The following is a 25,438-nucleotide window of genomic DNA, read 5'->3' on the forward strand; positions in this document are numbered from 1 at the left end:
TCTTGTAATATTACTCTATATACCCAACTTGCTTGTATCTATTGAAAAACCAACCATTGCCCTTCACAAAGCTAGCTTTAGAAGTGACAAAGGCCCCTTGCCTTTCTTGGGGGTATAGCCTAATCCATCTTTGTTAAGAGAAAACCTTTGGCTACCTAAGCACTTTAGCAAGCAGACATCTCCACCATAAGCATTGCCTAAGGCACGCGTGAGCTCATTCACCTCCTTCTTGAGGGTCTCAGTTTCCACCATTAGTGAGGCATCACAAGTGAAACCATCACTCAAAGGTGAAGTGGAAGTAGTAGTGCTACAAAAAGGGTTAGTGGGAGCAACAACAATGGGCTTACAAAATGATTCATCAAGAATATCACATGTTAGTCTCAAATCACATGACACAATCACTTGCTCCTTCTTGGCTTTCTCCTTCTTGACTTGCTCTAGGAGAGAGGAGTGAGCCTTTTCAAGCTTATAGTGAGCTTTGCCAAGCTTCTCATGGGCTTCCATTAGCCTCTCATGAGTGGCATTGAGCTCATCAAATGATTGCTCAAGAGATTTGACCTTCTTGTGTAATTCTTTGCATTCCTTTCTCTTCATCTCAAAGCAAGTATGTACTTGCTCACACATGTCCAAGAGCTCCTCCTTGGTGTACTAATCATCATCATCACTTTCACAATTATCATCACTCACATTATATTTTACCTTGGTGGGCTTTGCCATGAGGCAAGTCGATGGAGTGTCAAAGATGAAGGTCTTGTTGTTGATGGCGCTGCTTGCTAGTGCCATCTTGATGGATTTTGTGTCATCATCACTAGAGCCATCATCATCATCGGAGGTGCCATCACTATCCCAAGTGACTACATAGTCACTTCCCTTCTTTTTTGTGAAAGACATTTTCTTCTCCTTCTCCTTTTCCTGCTTCTCCTTATGCTTCTTCTTCTCATCCTTATCATTATCACTATTGTAGGGACAATATGCTATAACATGATCTAGGCTCTTGCACTTGTAGCATCTCCTCACATACTCCTTATTGTGATCTCTTCTCTTTCTTACACCATAGCCCTTCTTCTTCATGAATTTGCCCGTCTTGCACACAAGGAGAGCCATAGCTTCACCATCAATGTCACTAGCATCTTCATTATCACTTAATTCTTTCTTGGACTTGCCCTTGTTCTTGGATGATGAGCTAGCCTTGAATGTTATACTCTTCTTCTTTTTGTCTTCATCTTCCTTCTTCTTATCCTTGTTAATGTAACACCCTCGGTGTTACACTGTAAATCATTTACTAAAACATGTCATAAGCATCATGTTTATGTGTTAATGTATGTGATAAAATGTGTAGATTAATTTTTGTAACTCAAAATGATCAACTAAAATGCGAAACGAAAGTTGATTCGATAAGTCATGTTATATCACTTACGGTTTAAAACCAATTTTTATTAAGCAAAAATGCTATAGAACATGTATGTGATACTTAAATAAAGTTTGAAGTACAAACTTTGTAGATGACAATGAAATACTTGCGGTCAAAAAATGATATTACTAGCTAATATTTCCACTAGCTTAGAAATCACAATTGGAAACCAAATTCAGCTCAAAAACTTAGAAAATTTCAAGTCTGTCCACAGTTAGACACTGCTATGTTTGGCAATTTATGGTGAGATGTTGGGTTAAGGAGTAGGGTAGTATTATGGCTTGTTTTAGTAGCCTAATATCCCCTCTAAGGTATAGCAAAAGTGGTTTGGGATTGGATCAACGGTTTAGACATCTCGAACGCTTTAAAATTCGTGCGTTTTTGTTAATGTGCCAGCGCGCGTGGGCTCCCCACCATGGGCCGCCTCCGCGTGTGGGCCACCACGCGCTCACGCGTGCATGCATTGCGCCGCATGGGCCGCGTTGGGCCGAAAGTGGTTTACCTTTTTCATGGAAAAATAGAAATACATTTTCATTTCAATTCTGAGGTGGACTTTGATAATTAATATAAAATAATGTAGATGTTCAAAAATTGTGAAACACATTTTGCTATGTTTCTAAAATTGTGCGCTATCTGTTAGTGTATTTAGTTCATATATATACTTGTCGATACCAGGAGCTATTAAATTATTTGAGAGTGCTTAATATTGTTAGGTTAAATATTGTAGGAATTTTTGTGGCAAAATGGTGATAGCTTTAGCTTTAAAATTTTTATAGTAGCTTCATCGTATTATTAGGTGCTCATTATAATTTTTGTAGCTTTAGAATAGACTTAACATAAGGGTAGTTAAATGCTCTTTATTTCAAATATACATTAAATCATTAGTAGAAATAAAGATATATCATTCATTTGTAAAGCTAGGTGTTTGTTAGTTGAAACCAACACTTTACTTGATGAAGATGATAGTTAGCTTAGTATCTTAGTCATTAGAGATAGGTTAGTAGTTTATCATGTGTATTCTTATTTTAAGAGTTGCTGTTGCCGAAATGTTAAGTGTTGTATCATCATCGCATGCATGTAGAGAATGAGTTGGTGGAGATCGTGACCATTAGAGATCAAAAGTTTGAGGAGGTGATCGAGGAGTACGAGGAGGAGATCATCATGTAGGAGGAGGTCCCGGAGCCACCACTGACTGACTGAGCTGACACCGCGCCTGCCCAAGGCAAGCCTCGGTGCAAAACCCTTATTTTGAATAATCACTGAATGTATATGTGTGTATATATATATATATGTGTGTGTGTGTGATGTGCATTTATGTTACAGGCTTATTGTTGAAACTACATGCATAGATATACCTACCTATAAGTCCTACTAGCTTAGGTCGAGTAGCTGTTATGCTTAGATTTTTTGGTAGCATGAGTAACCTACCGTTACTCACAATAGGTGATTATTATTATCACTCTCATGATAAAATGGTAAAAAGAAATGGAGACCGAGCAGGGATATGGTACGGGTATTGGTGGGTGTAAGAGGTTGTGTCCCGTGGCCAATGGGGCATAGCTTGGTTACACTATTTTTCCTATCCATGTCGGTTAAGGACCGGCCATTGTATTGGATTCTAGTCAGGTTACAGACTTATTATCCTGAGCACATACTTGTTTATGGGAGCAGGGAAGGCTCGTTGCTCTCTTGTCGTGGGTTCTGGCTCTTTCTGGACCGACTGATTAGAGGCGGGGATAGTGAAGGTCTAAGCACCACACTAAGTCTAGGGCTCAGGTGTGGGGGCTTGGAGTCCAAGTTTAGACAGGGACCTGGACCCCTTGATAGGAGAGTGGTGGGTTGGTCCTACTTCTGCCTAGGATACAAGCGGAGCATATGTTTTGGGGTGCTCAGCTGGGCATATTGATTCACGAATCATCGGGTAATCCAGTACGACTTGTCTAAAATCTTGCACTGTAGTAAGAACTGGAAGATGAAAGATGGTGAAATGGATCTATTTATTTAACTCTTGCTTGAAAGTAGAACAAGTGCTTACATAGAATGGTTAGATAATGAACTAATCATGATTGCTAAGAAGAAACATACATAAGGATTCACTACTAGTACTGCTTTCTGCAAAAAGGAAACCCAACAAACCATAAATCTTATCATATCCTTTGGAGTCAGAAAATTATTTCCACTGGTCGGGTAAGTCTTACGAGTACATTGTGTACTCAGGGTTTATTTACCCCTATTGCAGGTGCAGCTTGAAGAGTAGCTGTTGTGTGGAGGATTCTTCTGGTGGGCATAGATGGATACTTATATTCTACCGTTAGATGTTTATTGTAGTTCTGTTGTTTAAATTCCGTACTCTAAACTTAGTATTGTAATAATACATTTCTAAGAACTCTTATTGTATGAAATGGACTAAGTATTGTAAACTCATTCTAATTATTGGATCCTGGAGGGAAAACATGGATTATTCGAGTTTCCCTTAGGGTGTGCTCGATGGAACTGTCCGATGTAGCCAGCTTTTAGGGTGCTTGGTGTCTGGTGGAAGGCGAGCGCCTTCGGAATCGTGCTATTTCGAGCAGTTATGCCACAGGTGGTACCAGAACGAATAATAACTTACGAGTTTCATAACTATTTTTAAAACCTAAAATTTGACCAACAAAAGTTTTTTTGAAAAGTAGGATGCGATAAAATTATATAAATAAGTATAAGACCTAGCAATATGGTCTATTTAGGATAGTGGCACTGGTTTTATCTAATCAATCTTCTATAGGTACACTAACTTACGCTGCGTAATAATCATTTAGTGTATGGAAAGTGAGTGTGTGATGTGCCGAAAATTTTTGCGAATGCCGCTATATTCTAGCTTGAGTGAACGGGTAGGCCGATGCATGCATCATGAAAAGAGAATCTTGCTTAAACTAAACTCTCCCCTACATGTATAATTTGGATTAGTGAATTAATAGGATAACCTAAAAGAATGCTTTAATAAAAGTCTTATCATTTCTCTAATCTCTTATTCCTAATCTGGAGGGACTTCAGCGTGACTCTCAGGCTGAGTGGAAGCGCAAGTGGGTGATTACTGGATCTTCTAGTCACCCCAAGCTCAGAAGGTGTAGGTTGTTAGGCGAGTACCCTATCAGTCTTTGGGTGGGCAGTTGTTCCGTCAGCCTCAGTAGACTTACCAGGCACCTTCCACCTAGTATCGTGCGCCTACTCAGTAGGTACAACAACAGCCTTAGGGATAGCAGGTTTCACCTCATCAGGGACAGGGGAACAAGCCTGGTGCTTGTTTTAAGTATGGCAAGAAAGGCCACTATGCTCGGGAGTGTCTGTAGAACCAGCCTATGCAGTCTTTCTAGTCTTTAGCCAACTTCGGTCTGGTCAAGCAGACGATTATCAAGAAGAAGGTGCTCGTAAGCCACTCTGGGCAAGTCAACCTCACTGAGGCTAAGAAGATCTTGCAGAATGAACCAGTGATGGTTGGTATGTTTACCATTGATTGTCACCCAGCATATGTGTTGTTTGATTCTAGTGCATCACATTCATTCATGAGCATAGGGTTTGCACAGAGGCACAATATAGCTCTTATGGCTATACGTATTGCCTATTGAATCAGTACTCTAGGTGCGTAGTTGTGCGTTAATACTCAGATGGACACAGTCAGATTAGTGCTAGCCACTCACACTTACCACCTTCAGTTCATGGTGCTATCAGGGTAAGGCATAGATGCAATTCTAGGCATGAACTAGTTGCGAGTTTATGGGGGTAGTCTTGGACCTTAAGTAGAGAGTTGTTGAGTTATGGCTTCCTTTTTCCAAGGATAGGATGTCTCTTCTTATGCCCTCAGATCCAGCCTTACCAGTTGTTGCTCATGTGGAAGCTTCTCCTGATCTTACCTTTATTCCTGTGGTCTGTGAGTTCCCGGATGTCTTCCCTGAAGATCTACCTGGGTTGCCACTAGATAGAGATGTGGAGTTTTCCATTGAGTTAGAACCTAGCACTGCTCCTATTTCATAATGTCCCTATCACAAGGCTCCTAAAGAACTAGCTAAAATGAAGAAGCAGTTAGAGGAATTATTATAGAAATGATTTATCCGTCCTAGTTCTTCACCATGGGGTTGTCCAGCTATTTTTGTGAAGAAGGACGGTGCTCTACGGATGTGTGTGGATTACCGCCTTCTCAATGCGGTAACCATTAAGAACAAGTATCCCTTACCTCGTATTGATACTTTGTTCGATTAGTTGGCTGGTGCTAAGGTGTTTTTAAAGATTGATCGTCATTCTGGGTATCATCAAATTAAGATCCGGCCACAAGATATACCAAAGACAGCTTTCTCTACTAGGTATGGGCTGTATGAATACCTAGTCATGTCTTTTGGTCTCACCAATGCTCCTGCATTTTTCATGTATCTCATTAATTTAGTCTTCATGCTGGAGTTGGATAAGTTTGTAGTGGTGTTTATTGATGATATTTTGATATCCTCCAAGAACAATGAAGAGCATGCACAACATCTTCAGATAGTACTAACTCGATTAAGGGAACACAAGCTATATGCCAAACTCAATAAGTTTGTGTTTTGGTTAGATTGAGTGCAGTTTTTGGGACATGTTCTGACACCAAAAGGTATCTCTGTAGACCTAAGCATGGTGTAAGATGTGTTAAATTGAAAATCTCCCAAGTTAGTGCATCATATTCATTAGTTCCTTGGTCTTGCTGGTTATTATCGTCGCTTTATTCATGACTTCTCTAAAATAGCCAAACCAATGACCAAGTTACTCCAGAAAGAGGTCAAGTTTGTATGGAGTCCGGCTTGTGAAGAAGATTTTCAAGACATGAAGAAATTTCTTACCACTACTTCTGTTCTTGCCTAACCAGATATTGATAGGCCATTTGATGTGTATTGCGATGCCTCAAGGATTGGAATGGGATGCATGCTTATGCAGGATGGACGTGTGATAGCTTATGCTTCACGCCAGCTGAAATGCACGAGGTGAATTATCTCACCCATGATTTAGAGCTAGCTGTTGTGGTGCACGCTCTAAAAATTTGGAGGCATTATTTATTGGAAAATAAAGTACATATTTTTACGGATCACAAGAGCCTCAAATATATTTTCACTCAGTCCAAGCTAAACATGAGGCAACGGAGATGGTTGGAGTTAATCAAGGATTATAATTTGGAGGTTCATTACCATCCTAGAAAAGCTAATATGGTAGCTGATGCTTTGAGCTGGAAGTCGTATCAAGTTGAAGAAGCATCCTTGTCTCACAACCATGCTAAGGTGCTAGCCCATATTGCTCTAGTCTTAGATTTACTTGAGCAAATTATTATAGAGCAAAGGCAAGACACTTCAGAAATTTCTCACATTAAGAAATTAATCACCGAAGAGCATGGTCCACATTTTAGTATTAATGATCAAGGTGTAGTGAGGTTTAAGAATAGATTGGTTGTTTCATCAAGTGAGGAGCTTAGAAGAAAGATTTTGGATGAAGATCATCATTCCAAGTTGTCCATCCATCTAGGAAGTAACAAGATGTACCATGATTTGCGCCACTTATATTGGTGGTCAAATATAACGCAGGATATCACCAAGTACTTTGCGGAGTGCGACACTTGTAGAAGAGTTAAGGCAGACCATATGTGTACACCGGGATTTTTGCAGCCCTTGCCTATCCCTGTTTGGAAATGGGAGGAGATTTCCATGGATTTCATTGTGGGTTTACCCCGCACGTCCAAGGGCTATAACTCTATTTAGGTCATTGTGGATCACCTTACCAACTCTGCTCATTTTGTCCCGGTGGATACCAGATATTTAGCTAAGAAGTATGCCAAGTTGTATTTTGATTGGATTGTGGCCCTGCATGGAGTTCCTCTTACTCTCGTCTCTGATAGAGGGTCCATCTTTGTCTCTCGTTTCTAGGAGCAACTCCAGGAATATCTTGGTACTAGCCTCCTTAGAAGTTCAGCTTATCATCCGCAAACTAGTGATCAGGCAGAAAGGGTCAACCAGGTACCTGAGGATATGTTGAGAGCTTGTGCCATTTCTTTTCCTGAAAAGTGGGATGAATGCTTGAACTTAGCTGAATTTTCTTACAACAATAGCTATCAAGAAAGCATTTGTATGGCACCCTTTGAAGCTCTCTATGGAAAGAAATGTAGGACACCACTTAACTGGGTTGAAGTGGGTGATCATGGATATTTTGGACCTGATTTTATCAAAGAAGCTTGGGAGCAAGTCAGTATTATTCAAAGCCATTTGAAGGCAGCTCAAAGTCGTCAGAAAACTTATGCGGGCAAGCAAAGAAGGCCCTTGCAATTTAAAGTTGGTGATCATGTGTATCTTAAAGTGTCTCCCATGAGAGGTGTGCATTGATTTTGTGTCCATAGGAAGTTAGCCCCCCGCTATGTTGGACCTTACAAAATTTTGGCCCGGTGCGGTTCTGCTGCCTACCGTATCTAGCTCCCAGATATTTTGTCAGCAGTGCATAATATCTTCCATGCTTTCCAGTTAAAGAAATGTTTGCGGGTCCCTGATGAAGCTATGGAAATTGAAGGACTTCCCCTCTAGCTTGACTTGTCATATATTGAGCATCCTGTCAAGATCTTGGACGAAAAAGAAAGAGTGACTAGAAATAGTATGGTGAAGTTTTAGAAAGTTCAATAGCAAAATCACTCGGAGGACGAAGCAACGTGGGAGAAGGAAAGTTTTACCTTGAAGCATTATCTCCACCTTCTTTCTAGTTCACTGAGGTAATTGTTTAAATCAGAATGTATTTCTTATCTCTTTTCCCACACTAGGCACATGAAATCTCAGGATGAGATTTTGTTTAAGGGGGTAGATTTGTAACACCCTCGTGTTACACTATAAATCATTTACTAAAACATGTCATGAGCATCATGTTTATGTGTTAATGCATGTGATAAAGTGTGTAGATCAATTTTTGTAACTCAAAACGATCAACAAAAAGGCAAAACAAAAGTTTATTTGATAAGTTATGTTATATCACTTAGGGTTTAAAACCAATTTTTATTAAGCAAAAATGCTATAGAACATGTATGTGATACTTCAATAAAGTTTGAAGTACAAACTTTGTAGATGACAATGAAACACTTACGGTCAAAAATGATATTACTAGCTAATATTTCCACTAGCTTAGAAATCGTAATTGGAAACTAAATTCAGCTCAAAAACTTGAAAATTTCAAGTTTGTCAACAGTTAGACACTGCTATGTTTGGCAATTTATGGTGAGAGATTGGGTTAAGGAGTAGGGTAGTATTATGGCTTGTTTTAGTAGCCTAATATCCCCTCTAAGGTATAGCAAAAGTGGTTTGGGGATTGGATCAACAGTTTAGATGTCTTGAACGCTTTAAAATTCGTGTGTGTCACTGTCTCGAGCGGTCTGTCGCCGTGGGTGCGGTCACCACGTGGCCACGCCACATGCGCACATGGTCACATGTGCGCACGCTGCTGCGTGTGGCTAGCCGTGGCCGCCTCTGGCCTAGCCAAGGCTCAGCTACCGCTGGCCTATCGCGCGGAGCCGCTGCTGCTGTCGCCTGCCCTATTCCCGTGTCGCGCTGCCGTCGCGTCCATGCTGCCGATGCTCCTCGCGTCGTGATGCTGCCACTGTCATCGCATCATCATCGTGTCCACGCTGATCCGCTGCACCTCTACGCTATTGCCAGCCATGTGCGTGTCGCCCTGCCGCGCGCACATGGGCGAGCCACCGTCGCTATGCCATTTATGGCACTGCAACCATGAGGGCCACGCCAGTCGAGCGCACACACCCATCGGCTAGCACTGGCGCGTGGGCTCCTGGTCCTACCAAGGCGTGGATGAGCCAAGCCTACTGCCGTGCTGTCTCTCTCTTTTCCTCTTTCCCCCTCTGTTTCCCGCCATCGTCGTGTCGCGTCACGGTGAAGCCAGAGAGCAAGCAATTCTAATCAATTCCTCATGCTCGCGTCTTTGCCTTCATGCCCCCTCTCCAGCTGACCCCACCCTGCCTTGACTCACGTCATGTCGAGCTCCAATTTTGGAGCTTTGCCCACCGTCGTGCCATTAAGGCTTGTCGCCGTCCGCATCATGGCCAGTCTCCACTTCACCCCGCACCAATTCCTCTGCACCACTAGCACATCAATAACCGATGAGAGACATCATCATCATTTATCTTCTCACCCAAAGCCTTCAAATCATTGACAATCACTTGCAATCGATAGAACATCTCTGGAATGCTCCCATCATCCTTCATCTTGAAGCTTGTCAACTTGTCCTTGAGAATAAACAACTTGGAACTCTTCACCGCTAGTGTACCCTCATATGTTTCCTCTAATCTCTTTTACACCTTATTAGCTCTCTCACAATCCTTGATTTTGCTCAAACACTTTGGAATCAATGGCATTGTAGATGGTGTTGGGAGCCATTGTATTGCATTGCTTGTTGGTCTTGTCTTAGTTGGTGAGATTGGTGGGATCAATAATCACAGTCACTCTCGGTCACATCCCACACTTGATCGTTGATTGAACCAAGATATATCTTTATTTTTCTCTTCTAATAATCATAGCATGTACATCAAAGAACGGTGGTTTGCCCCCCACATGGTTGAACACAACTTGAGCCATCTTTTGACACTAAGGTTATTAAGCCTTCAATCAAACGGTGACCACGGCTCTGATACCACTTGAAAGGTTCTAATATGGCTAGAGGGGGATGAATAGCCTATTTAAAACTCTACAAAACCACTAGAGCAATTTGTTAGTAAACTAAATGGCGAAATGCAAACTTACTCTAGCTCTATAAGGGTTGCAAGCCACCTACCCAACAATTCTAGTTGCTATGATCTCTAGGCACATAAGAGGCTAAGTCACTACTTACTAAGAGCTCTCAACAAGGATACACTAAAGAGCTCCACTAGATGAAACTAAGGTACCAAGCAAGCTCTCACAACTAGCTACACTAAAGAGCTTGCTACAACTAGTTTGTAAGAAAGTAATGGAGTGAGTATGGTGATTATACTACCATGTCGAGGAATGAACCAATCACAATATGAAGTCAATCCAATCCCTAGGAGAATTCCAATCACACAAGAGACACAAAGATTTTCCTCTTGAGGTTCACGTGCTTGCCGGCACGTGTGCTAGTCCTCGTTGTGTCGACCAACACTTAGTGGTTTGATGGCTAAGAGGTGTTGTACGAACCTCGTCCACACAATTAGACACCACAAGAACCTACCCACAAGCGAGGTAACTCAATGACACGAGTAATTTACTAGAGCTACCTTATGGCTCTTCGCCGGGGAAGGTGCAAGACCCCTCACAATCACCAGAGCTAGCCACGAACAATCACCAACACGTGCCGAAGCTCCTCCGCTGCTCTAAGCCATCTAGGTGGCGGCAACCACAAAGAGAAACAAGAAATCCGCAGCCACAATGATCCCCAAGTGCCACTAGATGCAATCAGTCAAGCAAATGCACTTGGAATCACTCCTAGTCTCACTATGATGATGAATCAATGATGAAGATGAGTGGAAGGTGTTTGCTTAGGCTCACAAGTATGTTAGGAATGTCAAAGTGCCAAGAGAGTAAGCCCAAAACCAGCCAAACCCTTTAAATAGGCTCCCTTAGAGAATAGAGTCGTTGGCTCTACGCAGGGCTGATCGGACGGACTGACCGAACGCGCCCCAGCATCTGGTCGCCCACAGCTATCCACATGTCACACCTTTGAACCTCATTCATCCATCTCCAATGCTCACTAGCTGATCACCCAATCACTTAAGTCATGACTGGATGTGTTGTTTCAACGCACCTGATGCAAGAGTATGCGGCGTCCGATCGTTTTCCAGTAAGAATCTAGAGCAAAAAAACCCTGACTGGACGCATCTGCTCGGAGTCAACCTAACGCACCCCTGCGTCTGGTCAACACACTGCTCCTTTGCGCACACCTGTGGAGCTGACACCAGTGTATGCCAGCGCTGACCTAACGTGGCCCTGTGCATCCGGTCACCTTTTGCCTCCTGCGTCTGATCACGAAGCCACTCATCGCCGCCTCTAGAACAACTGATCGGACGCTATAGCAGCATCTGATCCCAGCGTCTAATCGCTCCTTGGCTCTCTCGGCTAACACTGCCACTTTGGCTATAATTGACCAGACGCGTAGGTCCACCCTAACTATTGCGTCCAATCATGGACTTTCTCCTCCTTTCCTTTTTCTAAGTCCACAACTACTTTGCCCTTGCTTCCAACTTGCTAACTACAAGGTGTAGAACTTGTGTGCACGTGTGTTAGCATTTCTTAAAGCATTTACAAGGGTCAAAGTTAGCACACTAGATTCCTAAATGCATGTGCAAGAATCATATCACCTAGTAGCACTCGATAACCGCTTAGCCAAAGATTTCCCCTCTTTATAGTACGACTATCGATCCTAAATCACTCACACCCTCTATGGTGTTTTGAGTGCAAACCAAAAATGGCTCCTATCATTATACCTTTGTCTTGTGCCCATTTTTGTTTTTCTCTTTCTTCTTTTCCAAATGTGAAGCACTTGATCATCTTTTGGTCATCACCATCCACCATGATCATCCTCTTGCTTCTTCCACTTGGAATGGACTATCCTCTCATGTCTACACACTTAGCACTAGGATTAGCCCATAGGTTTCATCAATTATACAAAACCAAACTAGGGCTTTTAGTGGCTCCGGTCCTATGGCGCACAACACCAGCATAGGGCAGCACAGCAGCAGCACAAAGCCAGGCATGTGCGGCGGGTTGCGGGCCTCATGGCACATGGTGCCGCTGTACGGTGGACGTAGCACTCGGGCGAGCGTGCCCCGTGCGTACACGCTGGTGTCTCTGGAACGGTCAGACATGTCAGGCGTTTCTAGAGAGGTTCGACGATTATGTTTGACCTCTCTAGAGACTTCTCTTATCTCTCCACCCTCTCTCTTTTTCCTTCCTTCTCATCTATTTTCTCTTTTCCACTAAACAACATCAACAATGCCTTCAAACTCAAAAACTAAATCTCCACTGTACTCGAGCTCAAGCGCGGTAAAAAGATTAATTCTAGGTTTTATCACCGGAGCTCATGAAAAGTTGTTTGACCCGCTCCATAAAACTTTAACATTAGCAAAAAGGTTCTTAACACCAGGGTGTTACATATGTTTAGTGTGTTTGTGAACCTGGATGCAAGCCATGTTACATCAAGTTTTAAACCTAGATGCAAGTTATGTCAATCTGAATGATATTGTCAATGTGCATTTTATCAAGCAATTGTCGTGTTGTGAACTTCATATTCCATGTACATGTCTGTTTATTGTCATGTTCCATCAACCACTATAATAATGAGAAAAAGCGCAAAAATTGAATCACTGGCTTTAAGTGCCCAAAAAAAATCAACAAAAAAGATCTACAACATGCATGCAAGACCCATTAAAATAGGGTCATTAAATTTATTCGGTAATGAATGACACGCGGGATCAATTTGTCATCCTATTTCTTATCTTATTACTCATTGACTAACTTGGCCATGCCACGATAGAAGAGGAGCTTGAACTCTTGGGCAAGGGTCACGATGCCAAAGAGCCAGGGCTCACACTCACAGGCGAGGGTGGTGTAGTCGGGGAAAGGGAACTGCTAAGGACATCAAGGAAAGGGGGTTGCCGAGGAGAGGGTCTGGCTAGAATCTCTAGATCCGGACAAGTGATGCGTCGCCGAGAGAAGGGAGTTGCCAAGGAGGGCGGTTGGGGAAGAAGGGCTCGCTGGATTTGGCCAGGATGGAGCAGAACGGCTGGGGATGAAGCGAGGCATCAGACAATAGCGTGTCGCACTTAGGCGAGTGGGTTTTAGATTGGGTGGAGAGATGAACTGTCAAAACAAAAAAGTAGAGGCTCCCTCTAGACATCTAATATTTTTAGCAAACCCTCCAGACATCTAGTAATGAGGGCTCCAAGGAAAGATTTGAGAGGGCTTCTACTTTTGTGATGTAGTTTTTTTGCTCTAGAACCTTAAAAATAGAATATGGGCCTGAATAGAGCCCCAAACAAGTAGATGGGCTTTTATTAAAATGTTAGTTTTTTGGGCTTATAAAAAAATTGAATCCTCGTTCGCCGCACAAAGGCGGCGGAGCTTGGTCCACCTAGATCGGATCAGAGCAAAGCGCAAGGCGAACCTCAGTACCGCCTGACCCCAACGCACAGTCCAACCACAACCAGGGTGGGCTACCGCCGTCCTATGCTAGATGCCGAGGCCTTAGTCGGTCGGTCTCTTCGGCGGCGACGAGCACCCACCACCAGGTATTCCCACCCCTTCTCTACCCTTCCTGCTGTGTGAATCTGAGACACCTACTATTAACTCCCTTGATTCCGATTCGAACACTAGAGATACAGGGCACAAGACCCTCCCGTAGTTGGCTATATAAATTCAAGTCTACATCTTTAGATTCGTGAACATAGAGGACGTTGTAACGACGTGCACTAATTTTAAAGCAAAATAAAAGCCACTGATCAACTCGACTCAGGTTCAACCGGTTCCACTAACCTAAAGTTGGTACTAACACCTAACTGGCGAAGCAACTCTTATGACCTGAGGATAATCAGAGAGGAAGTTAGAGAGACGTCAAGATAGGTTTGTCGCGCTGAACGACAGTCCACGAACAGAGCGTCAACTGCAGAACTACAACGTGTTTTGACTAAATCTGGGCAAATTCTGCGACTCCATGACAACTCCAACCCAACCATGGACTTCACCAAGCTAAAGTACTCACTTAGATGCAATCAACACTATGAAAACATAGACCTAGTGTTTAAGAAATTTAATCAAAATTTCAATGCCAAAACGGTATCGTCGTTAGGTTTCCAGACTTAAATCGTTTAGTTCTAGAAGCTAAAATTATATTCCACTTTCAATTCTTGAGCTATAAAAAACACCATGGAACAACATCTATTCACCAAATCAATAGTTGCATTTTTATCTACTAAACTTGCACTTCAAATTTTATTTAAGTACCAATTACAAGTTATATTTTATTTTTGTTTATAAAAATTGTTTTTCATGCTTAATCAAATAAACAAGCCATTCACTATTTATTTGCTATCAGACATTTTAAGCACTTTCTTCATACTTTTCCAAAACAAGCCCTTAACAACTTTTGTCCACAAGATTATTTAAAAGTTGTTAAGCACCAAGACAAGTTGACTAGCAACACTTATTTGTTTGTTTTATTTACGAAAGCGAGTCACACAAGATTCGTTTATAATTTCATGTGGGCTTTAAATTTTTAAACCCGAAAACTTGTTTTGCTGATTTCTCTTAGACATTAACCTAAGTGCTAAGCAAGCTCGTAACACCAGAGGTGTTATATTCGCCTTCATGACCCAGCGATGCAGCCTCGTCTATGACTCTAAGACGGCCGTCTTGGCCATCAGCGCTCATGCCCCTCCTAAAATGCTATGTGGCTTTGGTATCATTATGGCCGTTGGTGAGGTGATCTACGCTTTGACGTATCGCTTCTCCGACGGCCAGCACTCGTTCGAAGCCATGTCTTGGGAGCATCTCACGGAGGGCTGGTCTTGGAAGACTCTGCCACCGCTGCCTTCAACTTTCGCAGCCACGTTAACTCTTATGCGCTACATGCGGACGGATGCACCATCTTCATGACCTCGACGAATAATGGCCGCATGGGCACCTAGCCACCTACTCATTCAACACCAAGGATTCTGCTTGGAGGTGGCATGGCGAGTGGGCGTTGCCATTCGTTGGCCAAGCTCACTTTGACGGTGAGACCAACTCATGGGTTGGCCTTTGCTGGGATGGCTACATTTGTTCCTATAAAGTTGTCTCCCCTGGCTGCCTTAACACTGCTCCGGATTGACAGATGACAAAGGAGAAGTTATTCTACAAGGACCGGCAGAGGCACATGAGGGCCTCTCTCACCTCTACGGGCACAAACAAAATCTGCCTTGTCCAATGTGTGAAACGTGAGGAAGTGGAGGAGGGTCGAGCCTTGGGAGACTATGATGGCTGTGTTCTCCGTTTGACCATATTTGGCCTCAAGTACAATCACAAGGGAGAGCTTCAAACCACAGATCACCACCAGTCAACACGCTCCTTTGTAGTGTCTAGGCATAGAGATCACTTTGGTCCTATTGCATTCTGGATGTAGAAGCTCTTTGGTTTGTTGCGATATGTTATGCCTCCTGAATCCTTTGCTTGATTGTCACTGGTTCATGTCATGCATTGTCTACTGAGCTACATTAAAAAATCAATAAATACTTTTTTCCTGCTGGAAAGTTGTACTACTTGATTTATTTATTTATTTATGATATGAGTTTTTCTCCCCCTCCCCCTTCCCCTCCCATATGCTAGTTGTTGATGTGTTACCTTATCTTTTCGCTCAAGTGTGATATTATGTAGAAAGATGCATGTTGTCCTATGTTTTAATAGTTGAAACATGATAGTCTTGGTTTTGAAAAACTTGCTAAGTTTAGCCATTATATTGGACCTTAGATCTTATCATTTTCGCCAAAGTTAGTTATGACATTACATAAAAGAGCTAGTAACTAGGGGGTTAACTTGGTAGGACTAGAGACATTTTGCTTACATCTTTTTTAGCCAAATAGTCTTCTTTGTTGTGTAGCTAAAAACATTTTCTTGTGTTGTTTTAGGGTTACCAGTTTAAAACCTCCAATGATGTTTCTCTTTCAAGATGGCACTTGTAGATTGGTGCAACAGTTCTCTTACGATCGATCGGTTCTGTCCATGCAATATTTTTTCCTCTATTATTTTAGTTGATCTAAGAGGAGTGATGCCAACTGCTAACTAAATGGTCAATAACAAATGAAAAGCTATCCTTTCTTTTGGTTCACAAGCTTACCTAAGGAAAACCAACATGATAGGCTAACACCCTACAAAATCAAGATTATGGGGCTAACTGTTGCAAACTCATGCAATCTTAATCGAAGCCTATTCCTCTGCATTTGGGTGGGTGGGTGTGGCCGTGTGGGGTGGTGGTGGGGATCTAGGGCGACGACCTCCTTGCCAGTGACCTCACCCACAACAGCTCGTTGTGGAGATTGAGTGTGGCAGTTGATGTGGTCGGCATGGAACCTCACCTCTATCACTTGGGTTGGGACAGGGAAGGGGATGAGAAGGAGGTGGCTTCCCAGCCATGGAGCTCATTCTGCTGGTGAGGTTGGTGCTCTTCTAGGTCTAGGGATTTACCCTCCACTAGGCTTGGTTAAAAATTAGAGCTTTTCCTTTTTAGGGTGGGTCATAAAATTTATACGGAGTAGAAGCGAAATGGTCTTATTCTTGATGCGTTTTGGCAAGTAAATGGTACTAGGTAATTAGTGAGCTGCTAGAATGGGACAAAAAGATACATGCTTCAAATGGAGTTCGTTAAATCTGCACAACAATATACATAGACTTCGCTGAACAGACGATATCTTTTGAGCACTGTATTTCCTGTTTCTGTAACTCTATATTTCAACGACACATGCTTCAACATTAATCTACATTCTTTTCTTCTCCATCCCTTGCCTATCATGGAATTATATATCTGTAAAAATAATTCATGCAGATTGTTTTCAGAACTGGAGAGCCAGCAGGCCCTGACAGCCTGAACCTGCTGCAGCAGGGTGAACACTGATATTTGATTTCCTTCTAGTAAATTGCTCCCAAGGCGAATTCTGTTTCAGTAAATTGCTCCCAAGGCGAATTCTAATCAACAGATGTGATGGATAGCTATGACATGTTTTGTCTTGCTGAGTTTGGTCTGTTTGCATGGGCCAAACCAGTATACATGCTACTACAATAGCTAAACCAAATGAGTAACAAGTTTTTAAATGTTGGTTTGGTTGGATGTTTTCTAGCACTCAGTGCATGTAGACATCAAAATTGATGATCTTCTATGCCATCAACACTTGGTAATGTTAGTTGCTTCATGATTTTTTGTTACGGCAATGTCTTGTTTTTATTTTATTCTTCCAAGTTCTTGCATAGGGTTTAGATATTCTGATGTTGGTTCAGAAAGGCATCTGTCTTGGCAGGACCTGCCTTAAAATTTATGCTTTACATTTTGTTGAAGGAATGCATGTGTCTGAAGTCTCAGTTTTGATTCAGTTATTGTAATCTGCAGAAGCTATTGAAGTAGCCTATTTTTCTTGCTGCACATGAATTGAACATAGGTCTCTGCAAGAACAAGGAGGAGGCCAAAATTGACTACTCTCTCGGTCCCTAAATAAATCAATTCTTAGATTCCGTGTCAGTCAAAATTGACGAACTTTATAGAAAAGAGTAACAACATATATGAATGATTATCTTATAAAAATATATTCTATAATAAATCTAATGGTACTAATTTGATATAACGAATCTTAACGTTTTTTTTCTAAAAATTTGGTCAAAGTTTAAAAAGTTGGACTTAAGACAATTTTAGGAATCTAGGTAGTAGTTTTTTATCTTTTGATTTTTTTTGTTAATTAACAAACAAACTTGTTTAGACTTTAGAGTTGGAGTCGCCCTCCACTTCACCAAACACGGGAACGTATCTGGTGCAAACCAATCACCCCGTGCAACTTTGAAAACTAGAAATCAGGGCTACAAGATACTAATCCAATAGACAAAGTTAGAGATGGGATTATTTTACGCTTAAAGCCCCCACCAGCCGGCCACTTTTCCAACCAGAAACAAACACGAGGGGGCAGGGGTATTGGAAAAGTGACTGGCCGGTGAAGGACCTTAAGTGCAAAATAATCTCACCTCTAACCCTGTTCATTGAATTAGCATCTTATGGTCCTGATTCATAGTTTCGAAGGTTACGCAGCTGATTGGTTCGCACCGGATACGTTCGCAACAAACACGCCTGTACTTTCCATCTCGTCTGATCGTCTCGCCGCCCTTACTTCTCCCATCCGCCCCGACTGCGCGCGCTCTCTCCCCACTTTCTCACGCGGCAACTGGGCCGCCGCCGCCCTACCCCAGGTTCCAAGATCTTCGTCGGTCGCGTTGTCAGCCGCCAGGTCTTCGTCGGCCCATTCCCCCGCTCTTCGTCGGCTCCTTCAATCCGCCGGCGACGAGCACCCATCAGGTACGAGATGAGCGCGCCCCTCCCTTCCCTCCCCTTCCCTTCCTGCCGGTCGAAGCCGACCATTCGGATCTGATTCGAGTACAAGTGCATACACGCCCACCAACCTTCGATTCTTCTGCCGGAAATTATTGCTCCACGTTTCCTGTACCCCGCAACCTCCTCAGTTCAGCGTCAGCCCCCCCAACCGCCTGGTGCTCCCACCACGTTCGCGGCTCGCGTTCCCTGTACCTCGCAACCTCTTCAGGAAGCTTCCATGACACCAATGGCTAGTTGACCTTGTTTGTGTGTGTGTGTGTTTGTGCGCGTCTGTTGCTTTTGTTCAGAGGCTGGGAACTCCAAAGAGGAACAGGGTCCATGGAGGCTGGAGGCGCAGGAAATGGTTCGAATGGGGCGGCGCAGACAAAGGGGAGTGGGGGTGATGGCTCCGCCAAGCCGCTGCCCCCTTGCTGTGTCAAGGCGAGAGCTGCAGCGCCCGAGTCCGAGGCCAAGTGCCATGCCACCGTGGTTTCGGGATGGTTCACCGAGCCACGATCACACTGCGGTACGCCATTGGTTGTCTTGCTTCATGACATGTACTGTACTACTTTATTACTACTGACATAGTTAACAGGTTATTTTATTTCACCCTGATTGCTGCCTGTGCAGGTAAAGCCATCAAGGTTCAATATTACAATAACCCAATGTGGCCAGGTACTTGGCCCACCTGCTGCCAGTATTGTTTACCTTATGCTATGTCTCTTAATTAACAATTGTCAACTGGAGGAATGGTATTCCAAATTTCCAAAGTCAACATGATTTTCTGGTAGATATGTAGTTAATGGCTGGGCAACTTCATTCCTGAATGGACGCGATGCTTAAATTATTGCTACTGCAACTGAATTTTCCACCAATGATTTAACCAGAATTTATTTATGTGAGAAAATGGTTTAGCCTGGCTTATTCTTGAAATAAATTTCTTGCATTTTTTGGAAGTAGACATGCATCTTGTTCAGCTTCTGTACAGAGAATGGTTTCGATATGTCTAAGATGTTATCTATATTATTATTACAAGCACACCCTTATAGTATTGTCATCGCAAAATTTGGTACTGGAAGTTGACCTAACATAGTGCATGCTAATCAGAGTTAGGATTTTTTTTTGTTCTTATTTACTATGTTGTGCATAAGACACTCTGTAGTCTGTTGACTGTGCTAGTGGTGATGTGGTGTCTGATGTCTGCGTAATTTTTTCTCATGTGCTAGTGCCTAGTGGTGATGTGGTGTCTGATGTCTGCTTATGCACCTGAGTGCTACTCATGGCTTTTTATTGTCAATTTTAGTGTGGATGGTTTTGTTGTCTCCACGAGAAAGCCTATGCCCTTTTGGTTTCATTTCCTGACCCCTGTAACATGTTCAATTTCTTTTCCAATGTTCGATAATCAGTGTTTTTCTGTACTCCCCAGTGTGGACTCTTTCTCCCTAGGTGTGTTATTTTTTCCTTGTACGAATACTGCTGTTTGGCATCCTATATATTGCTATTTTGGCATTGAACCAAACTTCCAGTTGTTCTGTGTTGCAGTACTTCTCTGGCATTTTCTCTAGAGTGAAACAGTTGTACTTTATCATACCTCTTGTGATTTTGTTCTCATATATAGGAGAGGCCCATTCCTTGAAAGTGGAGAAGATATTGTACCAGGGGAAATCACCATACCAGGAAGTCCTGGTCTTTGAGGTTCTCTTTACTTATTGATACCAGAAAACATAAACTGCCTTTGGCTTCTGTTGTGTATAATCTGGTAATTTTTGTGTGCAGTCATCAACGTATGGGAAAGTCCTTGTGCTTGATGGTATTGTTCAATTGACTGATAAGGATGAATGTGCATACCAGGAAATGATTACTCACGTCCCACTTTGTTCAATTCCATCCCCTAAAAAGGTATATCTCCTGATCCTTGTGTCTCCTTAATATTGTGAAATTATAGACAATTCTGGTTGCTTAAAAGAAATTGATTTGGAAGATATTATACATCTATATCTCAGCGCATCGAATATTTCTTTTTACCTGCACTTGCATGGAACTGTAGCATGCTAGTGACTTATGTTCTTAGGAACTACTTTGCAGGTTTTGGTTATTGGTGGTGGTGATGGAGGTGTACTTCGAGAGATTTCCAGACATAATTCAGTGGAGTCTATTGACATATGTGAAATTGATCAGCTGGTTATTGATGTAAGGTTCTCCTTTGATGCATTAACCTTTTCAAGTGTAGCCGCTTAATTATTCTTTGCTGCTTTAGATTTGCAAAGATTTCTTCCCACATTTGTCTGTTGGATTTGAAGATCCTCGTGTTCAACTTCATGTTGGTGACGGTATGTTGATAATCCCATGAGGCCATGATGACTACATTATTTGTTGATATCTGCTGATTGGTGAAGTTTCCTATTGTTTTAGATATTGGTAATCCTTTCAGCTTGTGAACTCTAATTCCATAAGAATTGCTTTTCTTCTACTTTCAGCTGTGGAGTTCTTGAGAAATGCTCCTGAAGGGACATATGATGCTATCATTGTTGATTCATCAGACCCAATAGGTGAGCTTATGCTGCAATGCATAGTTTTTGTTGAGAACAGTGCCATGGAAAGTTTTAGCCATGTCTTGGTGTACATCTATTTTCTGCCTTTTTCTTTGCTTCCTATTATATTGTTCCTGAACTCCATGCTTCTTTATTTCTACTATGTTAGTGAGCAGTAGCTGTTCTGCTTTAATGATGAAAAAATTGCAGATATTCTTGGAGAAAGAACTTTGACCTATCAAATTTTCAGTCAAATCTTACTGTTCTTACGTACATTTGGCATTTGCAGGGCCTGCTCAGGAACTTGTTGAGAAGCCTTTTTTTGAGACCATTGCTAGAGCTTTGAGGCCTGGTGGTGTTCTTTGTAACCAAGCTGAGAGTATGTGGTTGCATACACATTTGATTCAGGACATGCTTTCAATTTGCCGTGAGACTTTCAAGGGTTCTGTCCGCTTTGCATGGACTAGTGTCCCAACATACCCAAGGTTCTTCAGATTCTCTATTCTCTGGCCCCCTTACCTTTACCATCCACCCCCTCATTTTAACTGTATATATGACTACTTTAGACATGCTGTTGCACTTCACAATGTACTATTAAGTTTGGTATATTACAAGTTAATGACCTGGTACAATCCATCTTTTTTGGTGCTGTCATTGGCCTCAAGATTTATTATTATTATTATTCATGGAATGGTGCATACTTAAAATACAGTTATAGTTTCACTTTGTAGTTTTCACAGTTGTGGTCTCTCTGAACTGTATCAATCATTATTTATTTTTTAATTATGTATCAACTATTTCTATTTCATTGCAGGTACATGTCCTAAACCTAACAACCACCTGTTTGTGTGAAAAAGTAGTTTTTGTTTGTTATACATGCATCAAGTCTGCACTATGCATATGGATAGCTTTTTTTTGGGTACAAATATGGGTACCATTGTTAAAATCATTTACCTAAATAGCATTTAGTGAGTTGAGTTGTCTTTTTTTTGTTACATTTTTTTCTTGGTAAAAACAAGGATTGGCTCAGGAGTGCAAGCTTTAGTCCCATCTTGTGCTGTGCTGAGTTGAATGGATGCATATTGGAGGGTTTTGAACTTATAGTTTAAGTGATCATTTGTAGTTTTTATTCCTTTATGACAGGTCCTTGGTTGACGTATATGGGTGGGTTGGGCATGACCGCATGATAACTTGTTTTGCATTCAACTATTTTTTTTTATTTGTACCAAGAAGTTTGTACTGCGATCCTCATGTGTGTCACTATTGTTGACAGTGAACTGGTGGCAGTGCTGGTTCATTTGGCAGTCATAGGATATTTCGGGCTTTAGCTCAACTCATGCAAGGAACCAGTCCATAGCCTGACAAACCATTAGTGAGCATATTCCCAACATTATTTACATGTTTTACCTGATCAAGCCATCCTAGCTGTCAATGCAAATATGTTTACCTCATTATTGGAGCTACAAATAGTTTTCATTTTTTCCTTGAAGTCATTATTTTGTGCAGGCTCTAGTAGACTTACCCAAAAAAGGAAAATAATCACTTCACATTGTACTTAACATTGTGCATTAGAAGAAAAATGAGTATAACACGAAAGGAAACATGCTGCCAAAAGTTAGGATATTAAACTTCCTGAAAAAATGAAATTGGAACTTGAAGATAAATGTTGTTTTATTTGGAAAGACAGGATATATGGTTTTTGGAGAAGAGTTCAATGCATTGTACTTGTGAATACTGTAAAAAAATTATTCTTTACCTTGTCATTTGATTGAGCAAAAAAACATCAAAATGAACTAATCTGTATTTCAAAGCAAGAAAAATGAACTAAGGGGGTGACCCATAACTACCCATTGGATACCTACTTGCATTCCTAGTCTAACCTCATGTTGAATTTTCTCCAAAGTTTGTGCAAGAGTTTCAGGGGCTTATTTCTTTGTTCTGAGAGTTCATATAAGAAGCTGTCCATAGGATTATAATCCTTCAAAATTCCTTGGTTTCCCTTTGTTTAAAAAGCAGGGCTAAGTGTTTTGACATTCTGTGCTTAGTAGTTGTGAGCTGTGACAAATAAACGTTGTAGGTTTTTCAGTTCTAGGCATATAAGTCTTTTGTTGTGTTCAGCGTTTTTCCTGTATGGAACTTACCTTTTCTTACAGAATGTTTACTTGAATTTTTCAGTGGGGTGATTGGGTTTCTGCTATGTGCCAAAGAAGGTCCACCGGTGAACTTTCTGACTCCTATAAATCCAATTGAAGAAGTGGAAGGAGCTACTAAAGCAGGAAGGGAGATCAGATTTTATAATTCAGAGGTCAGTTTTCCTTTAATCAATCGCATATGATTTCTTGTGCCAATATTTTAATTAGCCTGTGCTGCCTTTTGTCCTAGTATGCAGAAGTTTATCTTAATGGCATGATCCAGAAATTCTAATTTTCGTTAACTACCCTGCTATGCGACGATGGAGTCTGAGTGGAACATACGACTCCCATACCAACTAGTTTAGGGCCAAGTTGCATTAACAGCTTGTATGATTTGGTAGTAGTCGAGTCTTGTGTTTCATCTGTACTATGGGAATGTTCGTATACCTACTGTTCCTATTTTTGCTCACCCATTGAAGCCCATTCAACTGCAACCCTTATGTGAGTTTGCTTCCATTAAGATTACTCAACCCTGGTTAATTTTCATTGTTCAACAGATGCATAGAGCAGCGTTTGTTCTTCCGACCTTTGCGAAGAGAGAGCTAGAAGCATATTGCGTTTCTGCAGAAACAGTAAGTTCTTTACGAATCGTGACAAGCGATTTTTAAGAATATTTCACAAGCAAACTCATATCGACAGAATCTGTGCACCATCTTACAGGAGCAGGCAGAGGAAACAATAGCGGCAGCGCCACCAAAGCTAACTGTGGCGCCAAAGAGTGGAATTCTCACCGCATCATAACTAGACCGGAGCTCACAACTCAGAACCAAGACATCTAGAAACCGTTCCTTCCTGGCATTCCCTAGTATCGCCATTGGATACGCTAATGTACTAGCACGTATTGTAAGCATGGACATGGAGTGTGGGGTGCATTGGGATTTGACGCGTAATGAGGCATCATGTGTTAATAATAATTCATGCTCCGAGGTACACCAACAATGAGATGAGAAATGACATTCAAAGGAAAAGACGAACAGTGTGACGAGTCTGACGTGATGAGCATTCCACGTTGCATTTTACTGGTTCTATTTCGCATTTTGTTGGTGACGTGGTCTGTTGGGCTAGTGTTTGGTGGTCATTTTTTCCTTCACCACCGGAGTCCGGAGGTGTGCTTCCAGCAATGAATACGACTGGCTATGCTGCTGAAGCATTTTGTGAAGAGTTATGACTTGTAGAATCATTTTTAGTCATAGAATTATCTCTCTCAGAAGATAGATGATGACTTTCCATTTTTTTTGGTCCTAAAATAAACTAGAGAGTTATAAATAATCACTTCTGATGATAGATGATAAATTATCTCAGAAGATAGATGATGACTTTCCAGGTATCTGATTTTTTGTTGTTTAGAGAACATGCAATTTCGTTATTGTTTGGCTATATATAGGGAAAAATCATGAATCATCTCTTGCGAGTTGGTTGTTCTTTACATTAAATTGATTGTGTTACATTGTTAACTGAATTTTTCTAAAAATTCCAGCATCTGAAATAGAACAACTCCCATGAATAATCATTCTTGGTCATAGGAGATGCTCCACGACAGGAGAAGTAGCGGCCAATCACGGCCCTGCCCCGGACACGTATCCATAGCCCATGAGAGAAGCAACATGTTCGCTTGTTGGTTTTAGCTAGGATTTATCAGTCATGGTATAATATTTTCTTCTTCCAACAAACTAGCACCAGTCGAGCTTATCAGTCCAGAAATCAACCAGCGAACATGCTGAAGGCTGCTGGAGGGTGGGGTGCGGCGCAATAGCGCAGTCGCATCGCCGTCGCCATTGCCATCCTGCTGCCGGTGGGCCGGAGGGCCGGGCCGGGCCCCTAGCAGCAACAACAAGCAGCTAGGATTAGGAATGCAAATGCATGGACTGATGCACAGAGACGGCTGCAGGCAAGGACGGGAGTCCAGGACGACGACAGAGGGGAAGCGATTGCTTCAGGAGGAGAAAAGCCTTTTGCTGCTGCTGCTGCTGCTGCTGGTGGGCTGTTGGCAGATGAGCAGCCATGGCCAGTCACTGTCCGGCCGCCCTGGGAGCTAGGATCCATCCATCTCCATGTCCAAAGGAGACAGGTGACAGCAGCAGGCACGTGTACACCGCTCCAGTTCAAGAAACCAGCCAGTCAGACAGTCTATCGTGCCATCATGGCCCATGCGGCCATGCCCCATTGTTGTCCCAAGGCTTAGCAAAGGAGTGAAAATATTAATTCCTCCGGGTCGATAA

At 42.1% G+C, this 25,438-nt stretch overlaps 1 protein-coding gene and 1 pseudogene across 2 annotated transcripts; both read left to right on the top strand.

Moving 5' to 3' along the window:
• Positions 1-12,102: 12,102 nt before the first annotated feature.
• On the top strand, positions 12,103-15,556 carry LOC136465079 (uncharacterized; annotated as a pseudogene).
• A 2,734-nt stretch (positions 15,557-18,290) lies between these two features.
• Positions 18,291-24,149, top strand: LOC136466535 (spermine synthase-like). 2 transcript variants are annotated; one of them, XM_066464975.1, is made up of 12 exons: positions 18,291-18,481; positions 18,805-19,022; positions 19,127-19,171; positions 20,115-20,191; positions 20,273-20,395; positions 20,582-20,686; positions 20,754-20,826; positions 20,974-21,045; positions 21,317-21,512; positions 23,203-23,332; positions 23,717-23,791; positions 23,880-24,149. In XM_066464975.1, the coding sequence occupies exons 2-12, from the start codon at positions 18,836-18,838 to the stop codon at positions 23,958-23,960; spliced, it is 1,164 nt and encodes a 387-aa protein (XP_066321072.1). In that variant the 5' UTR covers positions 18,291-18,481; positions 18,805-18,835; the 3' UTR covers positions 23,961-24,149. The 2 variants fall into 2 exon arrangements, with proteins under 2 accessions (XP_066321072.1, XP_066321071.1); XM_066464974.1 differs by lacking the exons at positions 23,717-23,791; positions 23,880-24,149 and adding an exon at positions 22,301-22,399 and having other exon boundaries at positions 18,322-18,481.
• The last annotated feature ends 1,289 nt before the right edge of the window (positions 24,150-25,438 follow it).

Source organism: Miscanthus floridulus, chromosome 7, assembly GCF_019320115.1.
Source record: "Miscanthus floridulus cultivar M001 chromosome 7, ASM1932011v1, whole genome shotgun sequence".
Taxonomy (NCBI): Eukaryota; Viridiplantae; Streptophyta; class Magnoliopsida; order Poales; family Poaceae; genus Miscanthus; species Miscanthus floridulus.

Excerpts from the sequence above, each read along its gene's own strand:
- LOC136466535 (XM_066464975.1), top strand. The coding sequence starts at position 18,836 with ATGGAGGCTGGAGGCGCAGGAAATGGTTCGAATGGGGCGGCGCAGACA. Across the intron at positions 20,396-20,581 it reads CAATTCCATCCCCTAAAAAG|GTTTTGGTTATTGGTGGTGG; the intron begins GTATATCTCCTG and ends ACTACTTTGCAG. Across the intron at positions 20,687-20,753 it reads TTGATCAGCTGGTTATTGAT|ATTTGCAAAGATTTCTTCCC; the intron begins GTAAGGTTCTCC and ends TTGCTGCTTTAG.